Below are 17,082 nucleotides of genomic sequence, written 5' to 3'. Positions count from 1 at the left end.
CTCTGTGCTGATGGGTGGCAGAAATACTAAACGCCAGTTTGCAAAATGGACCTGTAGCCAAGTGTATTAATCCGTTCTCATGCTGCTAATAAAGGCATACCCGAGACTGAGTCATTTATAAAAGAAAGAGGTTTAGTTGACTCACAGTTCAGCATGGCTGGGGAGGCCTCAGGAAACTTATAATCATGGCAGAAGGGGAAGCAAACACTTCCTTCTTCACATGGTGGCAGCAAAGAGAAGTGCCGAACAAAAGTGGGAAAAGCCCCTTATATAACCATCAGATCTCATGAGAACACACTCACTATCATGAGAACAGCAGCATGGGGGTAACAGCCCCCACGATTCAATTACCTCCCACCAGGTCCCTCCCACAACACATGGGGATTATGGGGGCTACAATTCATCAGGATGCACTGGAACGTGGCAGGGCTGTGCTAGGTCTGGGACAGTGAAAGGTGGTTTCTGAGAGCACGGTGGTGAGTGGGGAGAGGAAGAAAGCACAATGCTGACACTTCACTTGTTTAGCACCAGCTTTCTCATCTGGAAAACAGGGAAAATCACTCCTACCTACCAGCCTATTGGGAGGATCAGAGGCAATTAAATGCTTGGCACACTTCAGACACCCAGAATAAATGTACATATATACAAATATTTGTCTAATACTTATTTATTCATTCAATAAAAACTCCCTAAGCCCTTCGCAGACTCTGGAGCCACTGAAGCATGTAAGACATGATTCTTCCCCAAAACGGGGCTCATGGTTTCCTAGGGAGATAGACAGCTATTTGGATATTACAGCTCAGAACATGCCAGGCCATGTGTGAGGTATGAGGGGAAAAGACCAGGATCACAGCTTTGAGGTGTAACACCTCCAGCAGATGATTATTAATTCTAACAAGATATACTGTTTATCTGGGGCCGGCTCACAGGTGTGAGTATTGTCTACCTCAGTAAACTGGATGCACTTTTGAGGGCATTTATGTATTCATTCATTCATTTATTCAACACACAAAAATCTGCTGAGAAGTCTTATGTGCCAGGCACTGTTCTGGGTGCTGGAGATAGAGCAGAATTGAAGGCAGATAAATATTCCTGCCCCATGACCTTATATTTGCATCTAGGGGGATCAGATAACAACTCCATAGGTAAACTCCATACTGTGTTTCATCGAATCTAAGACGCCATCATTTAAAAGTGTACCATTATTTTATGCACCAAGAAAGAGAAACAGTTGCCAATGAAACTATAACCTGTCATCTAGTACATAGCGCATCTTGATTTCAGAAGTAAAATGTAGAGATAACATGCACCCTAGAATCTATGACGTACAGCGAAATGTTAGGTGATAAAAGGTGCTGTAGAGAAAATACTACAGGGAAAGGGGCTACGAGGGGATAAGACAGCAGAGAGGGTAATGGGATTTATATAGGGTGGAAGACCTCACTGAGAAGGTGACATTTGAATAAAGTCCAGAAGGAGGTGAGGGAGCACCTGGGAGGACAGAATGCCAGGCAGAGGACACAGCAAGTGCAAAGGCCCGGAGGGGAGCACATGTTGGTGTATTCAAGTAACACAAGGCTGGAGGAAGAGTTTTGGGGATATAATCCCAGAGATAATAAGTGGCCAAATCCCAAGGGGCCTTGGAGGCCAGGCAAAGGACACAGGTGTTGACTCTAGGTGGAGACACAAGCCATCATAAGGTTTTAGCAAAAGAATGGCATGCACTGATTTACATTTAAACAGGATTAGTCTGGCTACTCTGTTGAAAAAAGAGGAAGGGGAAAAGGACAGAAGCCGGGAAACCAAGTAGGAGATGGCTGCCATCATCCAGGTAAGGGAAGACAGTGGCTTGGGTCTGGGGAAATGGTGAGAAGTGGAATCTAGGGTTCTTTTGAAGGTGGAGCTAAGAGGATGGGGTGAGGGAAAGAGAGGGGTTAAGGATGACTGCAAGGTGTCTGGCCTGAGCAATGGAAGAATAAGATTGCCATCGGCTGAGACAGCGGAGACACAGGATGGAAGGTCAGGGGCATTCTTGTGGCCATGTTAGTTTGAGGTCCTATTTTACGTTTAAGTGAAGATGCAGAACAGGCAGTGGAGATACAAGATTCGAGGCGAGTGCGGAGGCCCAGGCTGGAGCCCTGCATTTGGGATGGGTTTGCAGCTGGGAGATAAAATGAGATCACCAAGGAAATAAGTAGAAAAGGGGAGGATCAAGGACCCAGCCCTGGGCCCTCTGACATAGGGAGGTCAGGGAAATGAGGAAGAATCAGCAAAGGAGACCAAGATGCTAGAGGTGAGGGGAGAACACTGGAAGAGCGAGGTAACGAGGAGGCCAAGCAAGGGCAAAGGATGTTGAAGGAGGTGGAGTCAGCAACTGTGGCAAATGTAGCTGGCAGGTCCAGAAGGAAGATGGAGAGCTGGCCTCTGGTCTGGTAACAAGGAGCTCACTGATGAACATGATGAGCACACCCTCGGTACAAAGATGAGGGCCAGGCCAGGCACGGCGGCTCACGTCTGTAATCCCACCACTTTGGGAGGACAAGGTGGGTGGATTGCTTGAGGTCAGAAGTTTGAGACCAGCGTGGCCAACATGGGGAAACCCCATCTCTACTAAAAATACAAAAATTAGCCAGGTCTGGTGGCACATGCCTATAGTCCCAGCTGAATGGCTTGGACCCGGGAAGCGGAGGTTGCAGTGAGCCGAGATCACGCCATTGCCTTTCAGTCTGGGCAACAGACTCTGTCTCAAAAATAAAAAAAAAGAAAAAAGAAAGATGAGGGCCAAAGTCCACATGGATTGGGTTACAGAGAGGAAGGGAACACCTCTTTCAAGTTTTTCTATAAAGAAAGGGAAAGAAACAATGTAGTAGTTGGAAGTGGAAATGGGGTGAAAAAAGTTTTAGGTCGGGTGTGGTGGCTCATGCCTGTAAACCCCAGCCCTTTGGGAGGTTGAGGCGGGAGGACTGCCTGAGCCCAGGAGTTCAAGACCAGCCTGGGCAACATAGTGAGACCCCATCTCTACAAAAAATACAAAAATTAGCCGGCCATGGTGGCATGTGCCTGTAGTCCCAGCTATGGGAGAGGCTAAAGTGGGATGATCACTTGAGCCCAGAAGGTCAAGGCTGCTGTGAGCTGAGTTCACAGCACTGCACTCCAGCCTGGGCAACAAAGCAAGATCCTCTGTCAAAAAAAAATTTTTGTTTTGTTTTGAGCATGGGAGAAATAACAGCATGATGATATACTGATCGGCTGGATCCAGTGGAGGAGGGAAAATTGAAGACAGAGGAAAGAGCGGAATGGCTGCTGGAGTAATGTCCTTGCGAGAAAATGGGGGTGGTGGCCTCAGACAGGAGTGCAGAAGGCCCACCCTCAGAAGCCAGCGAAATGGCAGAACCTACAAGAACAGCCAGATATGGTGTGGGGGCCCTCTTCTGAGTCTGTCCTCTCTTCTCTCCCTGAGAGAAGTATGAATTAGTCATTGTGATGAGTGGGTGAGTAAATGGTCCAGGGAGATACAGTATAATTTCTGGGCAGCATTCAGGGCTCATGGGAAGTGAGTGATCACCATTTCCAAATGATACCATACAGTGTGGTTGTGTGCATTTTTTTTTCCAGTTGCTCAGTTGGAGAGGAGGGGGTGGAGAGTTCACTTTGACAGGGCTGGGTTTTGCCAAGTTAGTATGCCAAAGTGAGAGGAGGCAAGGGAACGGTTGTAATGGTGAACCATGGGACGTCAGTGGGGCCTGAGAAGCAGGCTAGCTCGAGAGAGCCCGGGCTGGGTGGCATTGAGCTCAGCAGTAGAGCAGTGGGCAACTAGGCTCCCTGAGATGCCATGCAGGGCATTTGGTGGAACTGTTGCCTGCGATATTGGGAAGGTGGGCTGTGTATTCCTCCAAACCTGTAATCTGGGTCTGGGGACATGAGAGACACTCATAGTAACCCCTTGAGAAGTAGCATGGTGAGATGGCTACACATAAGGAAGCTGGAGTCTCTGTTCAAATCCAGGCTTTGCCATTTTCTCCTTGGATGACCTGGCAGGTTACTTAGCCTTTCTGGGTCTTGATCCCTTATCTTCCTGGGGCCATCACGAAGATTAAATGAGATACTGCACACGAAGTTCTTAGCCCACTGGTAGACACATAGACTCGACTCAGTACAGATGCTGTTGCTGCCTGGCTGAAAACAGACTGGGGATTCCACACATCCTGCTGTCCGGAGTCTCTGCGTGGGAGCGGACAGGCCCTTTTTCCTCCCATCTCACTTCCTCTCCTCCTCCAGCCACCAGAATACGACAGCCTGACACTCCATGTCCCCACTGTATACGGGAAAGGAGGTTTCCCATTGGCCGCAGGCAGAGACAAGCCACAGTGAGATGAGCGCTTTGGCTGCTGCCATGGCAACCAGCAATGACCAGACTTCAATTAGGAAAGAGGAATAAAAGGCATCCAATTAGGAGAAGAAAATAGGATTGAGCCTCTTCTCGCTTAGGAATGCCCAGGGCCAAGGGAATGCTTCGCTGGAGGAGCCCAGGCTTGCCAACCCCTTCAAGTCACCACCCCCACCTCTGGGCTCCAGGGAGCCCTGTGCTGGCAAAGAGACAACACAGAGGCGCTGACGTGTGTGGACTTCAGAGGGAGACCTGCTGGGGTTCAAATACGGCTTCTGCCACTTTCCTAACTGTGACAGGAAAGGTCTTTCACCTCTTTGTGCCTCAGTTTCTCCACTGGAATACGCTACCTATTTTGCAAGGTTGGAGTGAGGATCAATAGAGATAATGGGCTTGGGTGGTGGCTCACACCTGTAATCCCAGAACTTTGGGAGGTGGAGACAGGCGGATCACTTGAGGTCAGGAGTTCAAGATCAGCCTGGCCAACATGGCAAAACCCTGCCTCTACTAAAAATACAAAAATTAGCCTGGTGTGGTGGTGCGCGCTTGTAGTCCCAGCTACTCTGGAGTCTAAGGCAAGAGAATTGCTTGAATCTGGGAGGTGAAGGTTTCAGTGAGCCAAGATCATGCCACTGCACTCCAGAGACTGAGAGCAGGACTCAGTCTAAAATAAAAAAAACAGATAATGCACGTAAAGAGCTTAACTCGGTGCCTGCCATATAAACTGCAACCTACTGGCATTAACTATTGCATTATTGTCAGTAACAACATCAATAGCAGTGATGCTGTGTTGTACCCAGCTAAGAAGGAGAGATGGGAACTGATATCCAGTGAGCACAAACTGCAAACACTTTGCTGCTCTACATTCTTGCTACACAAAGTGTGATCCAGGAACCAGCAGCATTGGCCTCACCTGGGAGCTTGTTAGAAATGCAGAATCTCAGGTTCTGCTCCAGACTTGCTGAATCAGAATGTGCATTTAGCCAGAGCTCCAGGTAACTTGTGTGCATGGCACAGTTTGAAGCGCCGCTTCAGCGCCTTGGTTAGTCTTCAGAGAACCACCTCCAGGAAGGCAGTATGAGCCAGATTTTACAGATAAGGGAACTGAGACTAAGAATTGAAGACTGTGAGGAGACACAGCTGGAAGGGCAAGGCTGGTGACAGCCCCAGGCCACAATCCAAGGATGTGGCCCCACAATGCCCTGATAGAGAAGGGTTTTATAGCGCATGCAGATCAAGGCAAGGATGGAGAGCAAAGAGATTCCCTTCTCTGGGCAAAGGTCTGTGATTTACAGCAGGAGAAAGGGGTGAGCCCTCCAAGAAGGCAGTGAGAGGCTCTACATTCCAGCTTCCAGAAATGGAGGCAGGAGAGGCTTGGAGAGGTGTATACATCTTGTTTTTCCCCTTTGCACATACCCCACATTTTCCTCCATCACTTCAATCCATCCATTTCCAACACGGCCCTCCTCACAGTTTGTTTACATCTTAGCCATCAATGCTGGCACCTTGTCTGTTTGGTTCCCCATTGAATCCCCAGCCCCAGACACAGGGGTGGGGACACAACAAGCTCCCAGTACAGATCTGAGCATGAGTGGAGCGACCTTCTAGGTATAATGCCCACGCTTGGGCTCCTTTGTGCCCACAGTTGAGTTATCACTAAAGTACTCTAACACTAAACAGCATCAGGGTTAACAAAGCCCTTTACTTCTTCTAATTCACTTGTACATCACAAGCCCGAGTTAGCTATTATATAAATCCCCCTTCTACAGATGGGAAAGCTGAGTATCTGTCTGCACTTGGGTCTGCCTGTCTCTTAGGACAAAATGTACTTGGGCTACTTCATCCCCAGTCCTGACTCCTGCCAATGCAGTGAGAGATGGAAGCCAGAGAAGGTCAGTTTCAGGGAGGAGGCTGGCAATGGCCCTGCTAAACGAGAACCCACTGTGGATCAGACACTTGAATAGGTGTTTTACGGGTGCTATCTCAATCCTTATAAAGATTCTTCCAGTGGGCATGATGGAGGCATTATCATTTGCATTTTAGGGATAAGAAAAATGAGGATCAGAGATGTTAAGTACCTTGCCCAAGGTCATCCAGCTATACAGCAAGTGGTAAAGGTGGGATGTGAATGCCTATGTGTTTGCTTTGATTACTCTGTGCTTTTTTTTTTTTTTTTGACACAGGGTTCTGCTGTTGCCCAGGCCAGAATGCTGCGGCACGATCAGCTCACTGCAGCTCAAGGGATCCTCCCATCTCAACCTCCAGAGTAGCTAGGACTACAAGCATGCACCACTATGCCTGGCTAATTTTATTTTTTGTAGAGATGGGGTCTTGCTGTGTTACCCAGGCTGCTTTCGAACTCGTGCACTTGAGTGATCCTCTGGCCTTGGCCTCCCAAAGGGTTGGGATTACAGATATAAGCCACCACACAGCCATAGTCTGTGCTTCTTATCTAATCTCTCATGCCGTATAGTAAAGCTGCAGTATGTGGCTTTTTCCAGGTTCTGGCAGTTTTAAAAGGCACTTTCAGGTCCATTACTCTTCCTCTTGTGAAAGAGCTCCTTCCCTCCCACCCTAAGTCTGAGAACAACATTCACCTGTGGAAGCCTCGCTGCCTAGAATCCAAGATGAGCCTGATTGATAGCACAACCTGCGTCTCCTTCGAGCCTTCTTCCTGAAGCTGAGGGTAGACCAATCCCCATAAACGCAGAAGGCCGGTCAGCCAGCCAGCCAGCCAGCCAGCCAGCCAGCCACGGCCCTTACCAGGCACTCTTCCAGATGGCTCCTGTCGGTGGTACAGACATCGACTCTTAAGGTCTTCTGGTGAAGGGCTGGATAGGACATGGATACCCAGAACACCTCATTGAACAATAGAGTGTCTGAGGCATCCAGGGGCCGGGTCCGGAACAGGCAGGTTGTGCTTTCAGAGCAAGGAAGGACAGCCACGCGGATATTCCTAGAGGGAGACAGAATCGCAGGAAATGTTGGGTCAGCCCATGTCTGGGGCTAAAATGTTGGACTAAACAGCTGCTGAAATCCCTAAGCAAACAACAGTGGATGAGAGTTTGTAGAAGTGAGGAATCTGGGGAATCAGGCCCCTATACACTGGAAGGAACTTTGACAAATCGAACAAAATTCCAGATGCATTTGTCCTTTGGTCCAGACCCTTCACTTCTAGGCATTATCCCACAGATGCCCCTGCATGAGTACCAGTGAGCTATGGAGGAGGCTATTCAGCCTGGCACTGTCTGTGTGGGCAGAAGACTGAAATTGACCCAAGCATCCCATCTTGTCTTCCTTCCGTTTTGTCCGCCTTCCTGCCCTTTCTTCTTCCCACATGTGCCACCCTCACAGGCTGGCTGAGTGTAGACCACAGACACATAAGCTTCTGTTGCCACCCTCCAGGCCTTACGATCAGAGAAAACTTGGAGGCAGATGAGTGCAATAAAGGATAAACCCATCTACCATGGGAGGAGCCCACAGGCAGACAGAGCACGTGTTTGCATCCTATCAGCATCAAGGTAACACGCAGTCACACCCCTCCAAGAGAAGCAGAGTGACTGGTGTTGACTCTTGGAAACAGAAGACCTATCTCTCTCTGCAAGAAACACTTGAGCTTAGGAGAAGATAAAACAGACTGTGACCATTCTTCTCCATGAGGCTCAAAGTCCAGGAGGGTAGGGCCCAGGAAGGATCTGCTCACCACCCCATTCCTAGAGCTGGCATGCAGCAGGTGCTCAGCACGTAATGGGGCAGGAATTCACACAGTCATCTAGAGAGTGCTTGTCTTTACAGTTGGTGTGCTTGCCGTTGTGCCTGTATTCACATGCACAGCACCGACATTCAGCATCACAGTCATATGCAGTACAAACCCACAGTGCCTTGACAAGGCCCATAACTGGATCAGGACAGGGCAGAAAAGTGACCCCCAGGGTTAACTCCAGAGGGTTAGGGTATGAAATACACCCGTCCAGCTACATACTCACACTTTCTGGTCTTGTTGCTGCAACAGAGCAGAAAGGTTACTCAGCTGGATGATTAATATTGCAAATTGCTTATTCTTCTCATCATACCTGAAATGAAAAGGGGCATATGAAGTACCTATTAGTAACACACTCATCTCTCTCATTCCTTCTCTCCGTTAAAAGTCACAGGACGTGGCTGTTGGCTGCCCTGGGGACTATGGTGAGCTCAAGAGCACAGGCCCAGTGCTTTGATGCCATGCAGGGATGTAGAGCTAGAGCTGCCAATTGTTTGAAAATTTTTTTTTTGTTTTGAAACAGGGTCTCACTCTGTCACCCAGGTTGAGTGCAGTGGCATGATCGGGGCTCATGGTAGCCTCGACCTCCCAGGCTCAGGTGATCCTCCCACCTCAGCCTCCCAAGTAGCTAGGACTACAGGTGTTCACCACCACACCCAGCTAATTTTGTGTATTTTTAGTAGAGATGGGGTTTAATCATGTTGCCTGGGCTGGTCCTGAACTCCTGGAATCAAGTGATCCCTCTGCCTCAGCCTCCCAAAGTGTCAGGATTAAAGGTGTGAGCCACTATGCCCAGCCAGTTGTCTGAATTTTTAAAAAGAACCCATAAATGCGGGTGAAATTTCATGATATGGAAATGTTGTCAACTAATTCCTATTAAAAAATATTGAAGGCCAGGTGTGGTGGCTCATGCCTGTAATCTCAGCACTTTGGGAGGCCGAGGCGGGCAGATCATTTGAGGTCAGGAGTTTGAGACTAGCCTGGCCAACATGGTGAAACTCCATCTCTATTAAAAATACAAAAGTTAGCCGGGCGTGGTGGCACACACCTGTCATCCCAGCTACTTGGGAGGCTGAGGCAGGAGAATCACTTGAACCCAGGAGGCAGAGGTTGCAGCGAGCTGAGATCACACCACTGCACTCCAGCCTGGGTGACAGGTGAGACCCTGTCTCAAAAAAAAAAAAAAAAATATTGAGATCATATCATCCCCCAACAAAAGAAAACAAAAAGAACAACCATGTGTGTATTGACCCAATCTGGGCTGCAGCCCCCAGTGATCAGCTTCCGTCCAGATCAATGAAACCTAGATGGGATGGAAAGACAAAAGCCACAGCAACAATGAACAAACACACTGAGAGGCAGGAGGTCTCAGTCCCAGTCCTGGCTCTGCTACCAGCCAGCTCAGTGAGTTGGGCCAAGTCATAAGGTCTTTTAAAACCTCATTTCTCCAACCTCATTTCTCCTATCTGTAAAGCGGATGGCTGGGAGGTGAGGAACGAATCAGCATCCCTTCAGTTAAGAAGCTGCAATGGCCAGCAGGTCCTGCTGGTGCTGCCTTCCACCCTGGGAGGCTGTGAAGGTAAATGCTGGGGAACGCTGTGGATGAAGAAGGGACCCCACACAGACCGTTCCTTCTGTCCTCCTCATCCTTGTCACTTACTTCAGGGCAATTTGAATTCGGGTCGCACCCACTGCTTCCGATTCGTCACTGTCAAATGCAGCAGCTTCTGAAGCACCCAGTCTGAAAGGCAACAGGGGAGGAGGAGTTAGGCTTCCCTACAGTGAACAAACTATTCTGGGAGGCTGAGGTTACATCCCCAGGAAGGAAAGTTGGGGTTCGCTCAGCTTCCCTTCAGGTTCTTTTTAAAATTTTAATTAAAAAAAATTTTTTTTAGAGATGGGGGCTCACTACGTTGCCCAGGCTGGTCTCGAACTCCTTGTATCAAGTGATCCTCCCACTGAAGCCTCCCAAGTAGCTGGGATTACAGACTCACACCACTATGCCCAGCTTGGACTCCTCTCTTAAGGGGCCTTCCCTTTCTCTAGTGCTTGCTCCTTAGCCATATACCTTTTTCGTAGCTACCACAGAACTAGCACTCCCCCAAACCTGAAGCATCTCTAACCCCAGGAAAAGTTATGCTATCTGTGCCTTGGGCAGCCAAGAAGAAGGTGGGGTCACGCCCTCTTGGGGCTCCTCCCACACACTGTGGGGGCCAAAACCTAAGCCACTGCACAGGCCTAGGCTCTGGATATTCAGAGTTCATGGCTTACAGGGCCACAGAGAGAGCCAGCACCCAGACACCTACCTCTGCACGGAAGCCTCATACACACCACTGTCTCCAGCCACTGACTCGTCCGATACGGCGGCTGAGACACAGGCCACTTTCAGGCCACACCCCTGGGCCGTATTCACAGCTAGGGAAGGAAAATGGAAAGGCCGGTTCAGGAACCAGGAAACTGCCTTTGTGACTCCCAATTTTGTTTTGTTTTTGAGGCAGGGTCTCACTCATGCAGGCTGGAGTGCAGTGGCACAATCATGGCTCACTGCAGCCTCGACCACTTCGGGTTCTGGTGATCCTCCCACCTCCGCCTCCCCAATACTGGAACTACAGGCATGTGCCACCATACCCAGCTAATTTTTGAATTATTATTATTTTGTTGTAGAGATGGGGTTTTGCCATATTGCCCAGGCTGGTCTTGAACTCCTGGTCTTAGGCGATCTGCCTGCTTTGGCCTTCCAAAGTGTTGGGATTACAGGCGTCAGCCACTGTAATCCCAACACTTTGGGATTCGGGGAGCCTGAACTCCCAATTTTGATACACTCTCTATGGAAGAAGGATGGTTCCACCAAATTCCAACCACCTCTAAATGCTAAAGCAAAAAAAATAAAATAAAAAAAAAGTTTGCTTTAGGGTGATGGAAGGAGTCACATATGATTTTGTGTTTTACCATCCCAGGCTCTTGAGTCGAACTGCCTGGATTCAAATCCGGTTCCACCACTCACTGCTTCATGACCTTGAGATACTGACTTAATCCTGTTAAGCCCCAGATGCCTCATTTGTAAAACTTGGATAATAATACCTACTTATAGGGCTGTTGACAGGACTCAGCGAGACATTATAAGGGAAGTCCTTAATATAGAGATTGGTGCAGGCAGGCAAAGTGCTCTGCAAAACTCATTACAACCATCCTTATTGCCACTACTGTTCCTATCACTGTAGATATCCATACTTTCAAAGGCAAAAACTGCAATTACTTTTGCATCAACCTAACAGATCCATCCCTACCCACCTGGGGCAAAATAACAGCCCCTGGACCCTCAGGACAGAGAAGGGAGAGATTAAGCACCCGTTCTTCCACTGCCTATCCCTTTCCACTCCGAATTCAGCTCCTCCTCTTCCCTAACCTTAACAGGGGCCCTTGAAAGTCTCTGATCTGAGGCTCATAACTAAGCACTCAACACGTGCTGCACATTCCTTCCTTGCCCAAGTAATGATCACTCATGATGTGCCAGGCCCATTGCCATGTTCAGAACTACAAAGATGAATAAGACAGTTCCTGCCCTCCTTGCAGCAGGGAAGGCCAGATCCAAATCTTACAACCTCACAGCTAACACCTCTGAGCACCTGCGGACAGACTGGAGCAGGGCAAGGGCTCGCAGCATTGAGGGGCACAGAGTCCACGGCATGGCAGGCCGGGGAAGGCGATGGGTGACAAGGCGGGTCTGGGAGACTGCAAGTGCTGGTGATGGGGAAGCTGAGCCTGCGTCCCATGCCTGCTGAGCCCGCAGAGACCTCCTGCTTTCAGACCCACGCATCTCCACCCTCCACTAAACCACTTAAGGAGATTAATTTGTCTGCTGACTGAACAGCGGCACTAATCACATAACCTGCTTAGCGTCTAAGCTCTGCCTGGCATTGCTTGCTGCAGGGAAGGCTTCTGGAGATGGCATGAAGGAAATGCCATCCCGAGACCTGTGTGTGCCCAGCCTAATGTGCTGTCTGAGGCCCACAAGCCCCAAAGACACTGTTGGGGAGGGGAGAGGAGGGGGTAACTTCACAGGACATAGCTGGGGTCTGAGTGTCCTGACTTGGCTTAATATTGCCATCAGAGGCATGCTCCTTGAGCCTTGTTAGAGGTTCCACCTGCACCCCCTCCTCTCCAGGGAACAATTTGCTGAGGCTTGCCACCTGCTATAGTAGGGCGCTTGCTTTTATTTTGAGAGCACTCAGCAAGACTCCCTTCCTGATGAGGGAAACCCAGGGATCTCTCGGCTCCTCTTCTATGGAAACAACTGGCACTCAAAGCCTTTCGTTAACAAGGAAACCTCATTTCCCTACCATGCTCCCACTGGCCTTTGTACACACATGGATAATTCTGGGCACAGCAGCAGCACTCCTGCCCATGCCTGGAGCCACAGAGCTGATATGGGTCTGGCTGCTTCTAGCTGGCCTCACCTGGAGCCAGGAGCACCAGCTTTTTGTAGACAGAACCCAGCACATGGATAACAGTGTGCGTTCTGAGCAGGTGGTCCTTGTGCCAGTCCTGGTCTTGCCATTTCACTCTGTGGGACTAACCTCAGACAAGTCTTTTAACCTCACTGTGCCTCACTTTTCTCATCTTTAAGATGGGGATAAAAGGGGCTGGACTTGGTGGTTCATGCCTGTAATCCCAGCACTTTGGGAGGCCAAGGTGGGTGGATCAACTGAGGTCAGGAGTTCGAGACCAGTCTGGCCAACATGGTGAAAGCCCGCCTCTACTAAAAATACAAAAAAAAAATTAGCTGGGCATGGTGATGTGCACCTGTAATTCCAGCTACTCGGGAGGCTGACGCAGGAGAATCGCTTGAACCCAGGAGGTGGAGGTTGCAGTGAGCCAGGATGGCGCCACTGCACTCCAGCCTGGGTGACAGAGTGAGACTCCATCTCAAAAAAAAAAAAAAAAGGAGATTTAAAATAGCACCCACTTCCCAGAGGTGTTGTGAGGCTTAAATGAGTAAATATGCAGAGAAGTACCTAAATCCTAAACACCTGTATGCTATATATCATAGCTATGATTATTGTGAGCTATTTTTACTGTGGCCAGGAAAGCCAAGGAGGCCCAGGTGAGTTTACTGAGCATCCTACTCAGTCCTGACCTTCACACCCAGAGCCAGATGGGGTTGGTGGGGCCCCAGGCACCAGGAGTTGGCATGAATGTGCATGCTGAACTGCCTCCCAGCCTAAGGCATGACAATAAGGGGGTTGGGTTCCGGGGCCAGAAACACTCAGGTTCCTATCCCTGCTTCCTCACTTGTTGGCTGGGTGACCTAAGGCAAGTGACATCACCTCTCTGAATCTCCAATTCCTCATCAGTGAAATGGACAGAATAGAAATAACTGATTTCACCATGTATCAAGCACATTACCCAACTCATAATATATCCCCAATAAAAGTTAACTATTATGATTTATTATGTGGTTGCTGCTAAAGATAAAAAGGTTTTCTCCTAATAAATCTTAGCTGTCAATGTCAGCATCATCTTCTATTTTGAAGATTCCAACTTAAATTCCGGCCAACACCAAAATGTTCTTTCTGACCCCATGCAGAATGGGAGTCAGATCATATCATTCCTGGCTTGAAACGGTCACATGGGTCCCCAGTGCAATTAGGATAAAATCCAAACTCCTTAGCACAGCCCACCAGGCCTTTCAGAATCTGGACTCTTGCCTAGTTCTCCAGCCTCGTTGGTAACCCCCTACCTCTGACTCATGGCTTCCTGGCTCCCCTTCTAGTCCCTTGTTCTGACCTCAGAGATTTTGCTCTTGCTTTTCCCAAGGCTGGCTCCATCTCACCATTCCAGACACCCTCAAATGTCATCTTCTTTCACAACCCAACCTGCCCTGGCAGTCCCACCTCCAACCAGAAAGGCTGGATCACATTCCCTGTTTTATTTCCTTTGTAGTGCTTGTTTGGTTGCAGGTTTATTCCCTGTGCCTCCATTTGAACATAAGCTTCATGAGAACAGGGATCCTGTCTGTCTTCAACACAGAATCCTTAGTGACCAACCCAGTGCCTGGCACCCAGCATATCTGTAATCATGGATAGATGAATCCATGTATATCCATTAGCACAGGATGATCTGACATTTAGTTTTACGAGGTGCTAAACGTCTGTGGGAGGACAGAATCTACTACTGAAAACCCTTCACACAGGACCTCAAAAATACTGAGTTAATAAATATCCACTGAATAAATATACTTGCCATACAAAGACCCAGCACACAGAAGCAGTCAGTAAATATCGACTAGAATGATCACTGGGGGGTTCTGAGCACAGAGTATCTCTTTCCCTCCTCCTGGTTCCCACCCTCTGGGTATGGTGCTCTCTACCTTGGCCCAGCTGCTTGCCCTCCATTCCTGGTTCCTCCAGCCGGTATCTTTCCTGGGCGCTGTTACCAAGGCTCAGTTCACAAAGAGTGGCACTCAGCTCCGGGTCTTCAAACTCCAAGGAGTTCAGGAAGGCATCACCAGCCAGGAGGGGGTCAGCCATGAGAGGGGAACAGGGTGGGGAGGGGGAGGAGAGAGAGGAACGTGGGGATAGGGAGGTCATGGACTTTGGGGTGCCAGACAGGGAACGCAGAGCCTGCAGGCGGCCACCTCCCTCTGCCTTCTGGGTCTTGGCCACCTCATCCTCGTGGATGGTGGTGATGCAGCCCGAGGGCCGGAAGCCGGTGGCCCCCTCCAGGAGCAGGAACTCCACCTTGCTCTGCAGCTCTGAGTCCAGCTGCTCAAAGGGGTCATAGTAGAGGTCAGTGAAGCTGGCTGAAGTGGAGGAGTCCAGGCTGGATGCAACCAGGGAGCCCCGGCTGGACGTGAGGGATCCGGGGCTGCTGCCTGAGGACAGGGACTGCATGCTGCTTGAGAGACTGGGACACAGGGAGGGGAAGGACAGTGAGACGCACACAGTGAAGTGGGCCCCCTGAGACCTTCTGCTGAGCTCTGGAAAGCACCATGATCTCACTAGACTTGCTTGGCAATCTCTAGGGTAGACCCTTCACCCCCACTTCATGGAAAACTGATACCCCAAGAAGCCCACATAATCAAGACATGGCAGAGCTGGGCTTTGGACTCAAGTTATAGCTGCCTTAAAAGTCCACTTTTTCCTCTAAATCTGTGTTTCCCAAAGCTCCAATTGGCTATGTTGCGTTTGTATGATATGTTTTCATAGTTGAATCCATTATGTAATAAAGATTTCTTAATATCTTTCTTGAAATCAACTCACTGTGTTTTTTTTTTTGGAGATGGAGTCTTGCTCTGTCGCCAGGCTGGAGTGCAGTGGGGCGATCTCGGCTCACTGCAACCTCCGCCTCCTGGGTTTAAGCAATTCTCCTGCCTCAGCCTCCCAAGCAGCTGGGACTACAGGCGTCTGTCACCACACCTGGTTAATTTTTTGTATTTTAGTAGAGACGGGGTTTCACCGTGTTGCGCAGGCTAGTCTCGAACTCCTGAGCTCAGGCAATCCGCCTGCGTCGACCTCCCAAAGTGGTAGGATTACAGGCGTAAGCCACCACGTCTGCCCCAACTCACTGTTTTAATACTTTAAAACATCTATATTAAAAGGAAACTTTACATCCTAAGTGTAATTTGAAAAGCAGTATCACTTACTACAAAGAGAAGGCCACCATTAGAAAAAAATCTAATGGAACAAAATGTTGTTATTGAATTCCACTGACGCACTGTTGTTCATGGAGGCCCAGGTCTGAGGCTACATTCTCTGTGTTGTACAGGTAGGTGGCAGTGTGAGTTTCCTAAGGCTTTTTTTTTCTTTTTGGAGACAAGGTCTGGCTCTATCACCCAGGCTGGAGTGCAGTAGCACGATAGGCTACGTGACCTCGGCTCACGGTAAGCCTCCTCCCGGGCTCAAGTCATCCTCCCACCTCAGCCTCCCGAGTAGCTGGGACCACAGGCATGCACCACCACACCCAGCTAATTTTGTATTTTTAGTTTCGCCATGTTGCTCAGGCTGGTTTCAAACTCCTGAGCTGAAGCAATCCACCCACCTTGGCCTCCCAAAGTGCTGGGATTACAGGTGTGAGCCATGACACCCAGCCGAGTCTCCTAAGACTACCTATTACCTGCCTGGGGCCTTGTTTGTGCTATCAGTCTGGAGAGGTCAAGACCCCTATTCCTAGCTACACCAGGCCACGCCCGAGTCTGCTGACAATCCACTTGCTATGCTTCTAAACATCCACTCTCAAGCCACGGAGGACAAGTGAAGGGTAGAGCCTGGGCTGGGACACCGGGGACACCCATGTCTGGCCATGCCCAGGGGAGCAGTGGCTTCACCGCCCACCACTCACCTTTTCAGCTGGGAGTGCAGAGTTGCCACCTGCCGAGTGGCTTCCTCCAGTTCTCTCACAAGCTGGTTCCTCTTACTGTTTAACTTTAACCTGGAGGGAGAGAAAGCATGCGACAGATGCACCAAAAGGAAGCACAGGCATGCACTCTTACCCATGCACACCTAGACCCACAGGCACAAGAACTTTCCGCAAGCATTTGACCACGGCATCTGGGGAGCTAGAGCTTCCACATATATTATAATCCTATGATAACTGCAATATCACTCACCCACTATATATATATCAGGCACTCTGCTAGGAACCTTAGGACACTGCCTTAATTCAGTCACACAATAATGCTGCATAGTAAGAATGATTTTTACCACTTTACATAAGAGGAAATCGAGGCCCTTAGAGTTGTATAATTTACCTAAAGCTGTGGAATTAGTGGCAGAATTAGGATTTCACCCAACCATACCCTCCTTCTCTTACTTCCTCCATCTTTCAGCTCATATTTACTGAGTGCCCATTTTGTACTGGACCCTGCCCGTGGCACTGGGGATAAAGTAGTGAGTGAGCACAGCAGGACTTGTTTCTGTTCTTATAGGGCTTACAT

General features: G+C 49.3%; 1 protein-coding gene across 7 annotated transcripts in view; it reads right to left on the bottom strand.

The window, feature by feature from the left end:
- Positions 1-17,082, bottom strand: part of WWC1 (WW and C2 domain containing 1) — a 177,845-nt gene that overhangs the window by 31,166 nt on the left and 129,597 nt on the right. For all 7 annotated transcript variants that reach the window (XM_019028268.4, XM_063706949.1, XM_019028271.4 and 4 more), the window contains exons 10-15: positions 16,488-16,577; positions 14,518-15,053; positions 10,454-10,562; positions 9,808-9,888; positions 8,374-8,460; positions 7,151-7,343 (exon numbers count right to left, since the gene is read on the bottom strand). In XM_019028268.4, coding sequence (XP_018883813.2) covers positions 7,151-7,343; positions 8,374-8,460; positions 9,808-9,888; positions 10,454-10,562; positions 14,518-15,053; positions 16,488-16,577 — 1,096 coding nt within the window. The remainder of the gene's footprint in view (positions 1-7,150; positions 7,344-8,373; positions 8,461-9,807; positions 9,889-10,453; positions 10,563-14,517; positions 15,054-16,487; positions 16,578-17,082) is intronic.

Source organism: Gorilla gorilla, chromosome 4 (genome assembly GCF_029281585.2).
Source record: "Gorilla gorilla gorilla isolate KB3781 chromosome 4, NHGRI_mGorGor1-v2.1_pri, whole genome shotgun sequence".
In the NCBI taxonomy this organism is placed as follows: Eukaryota; Metazoa; Chordata; class Mammalia; order Primates; family Hominidae; genus Gorilla; species Gorilla gorilla.
This window is presented reverse-complemented; position numbering and strand designations above follow the sequence as displayed.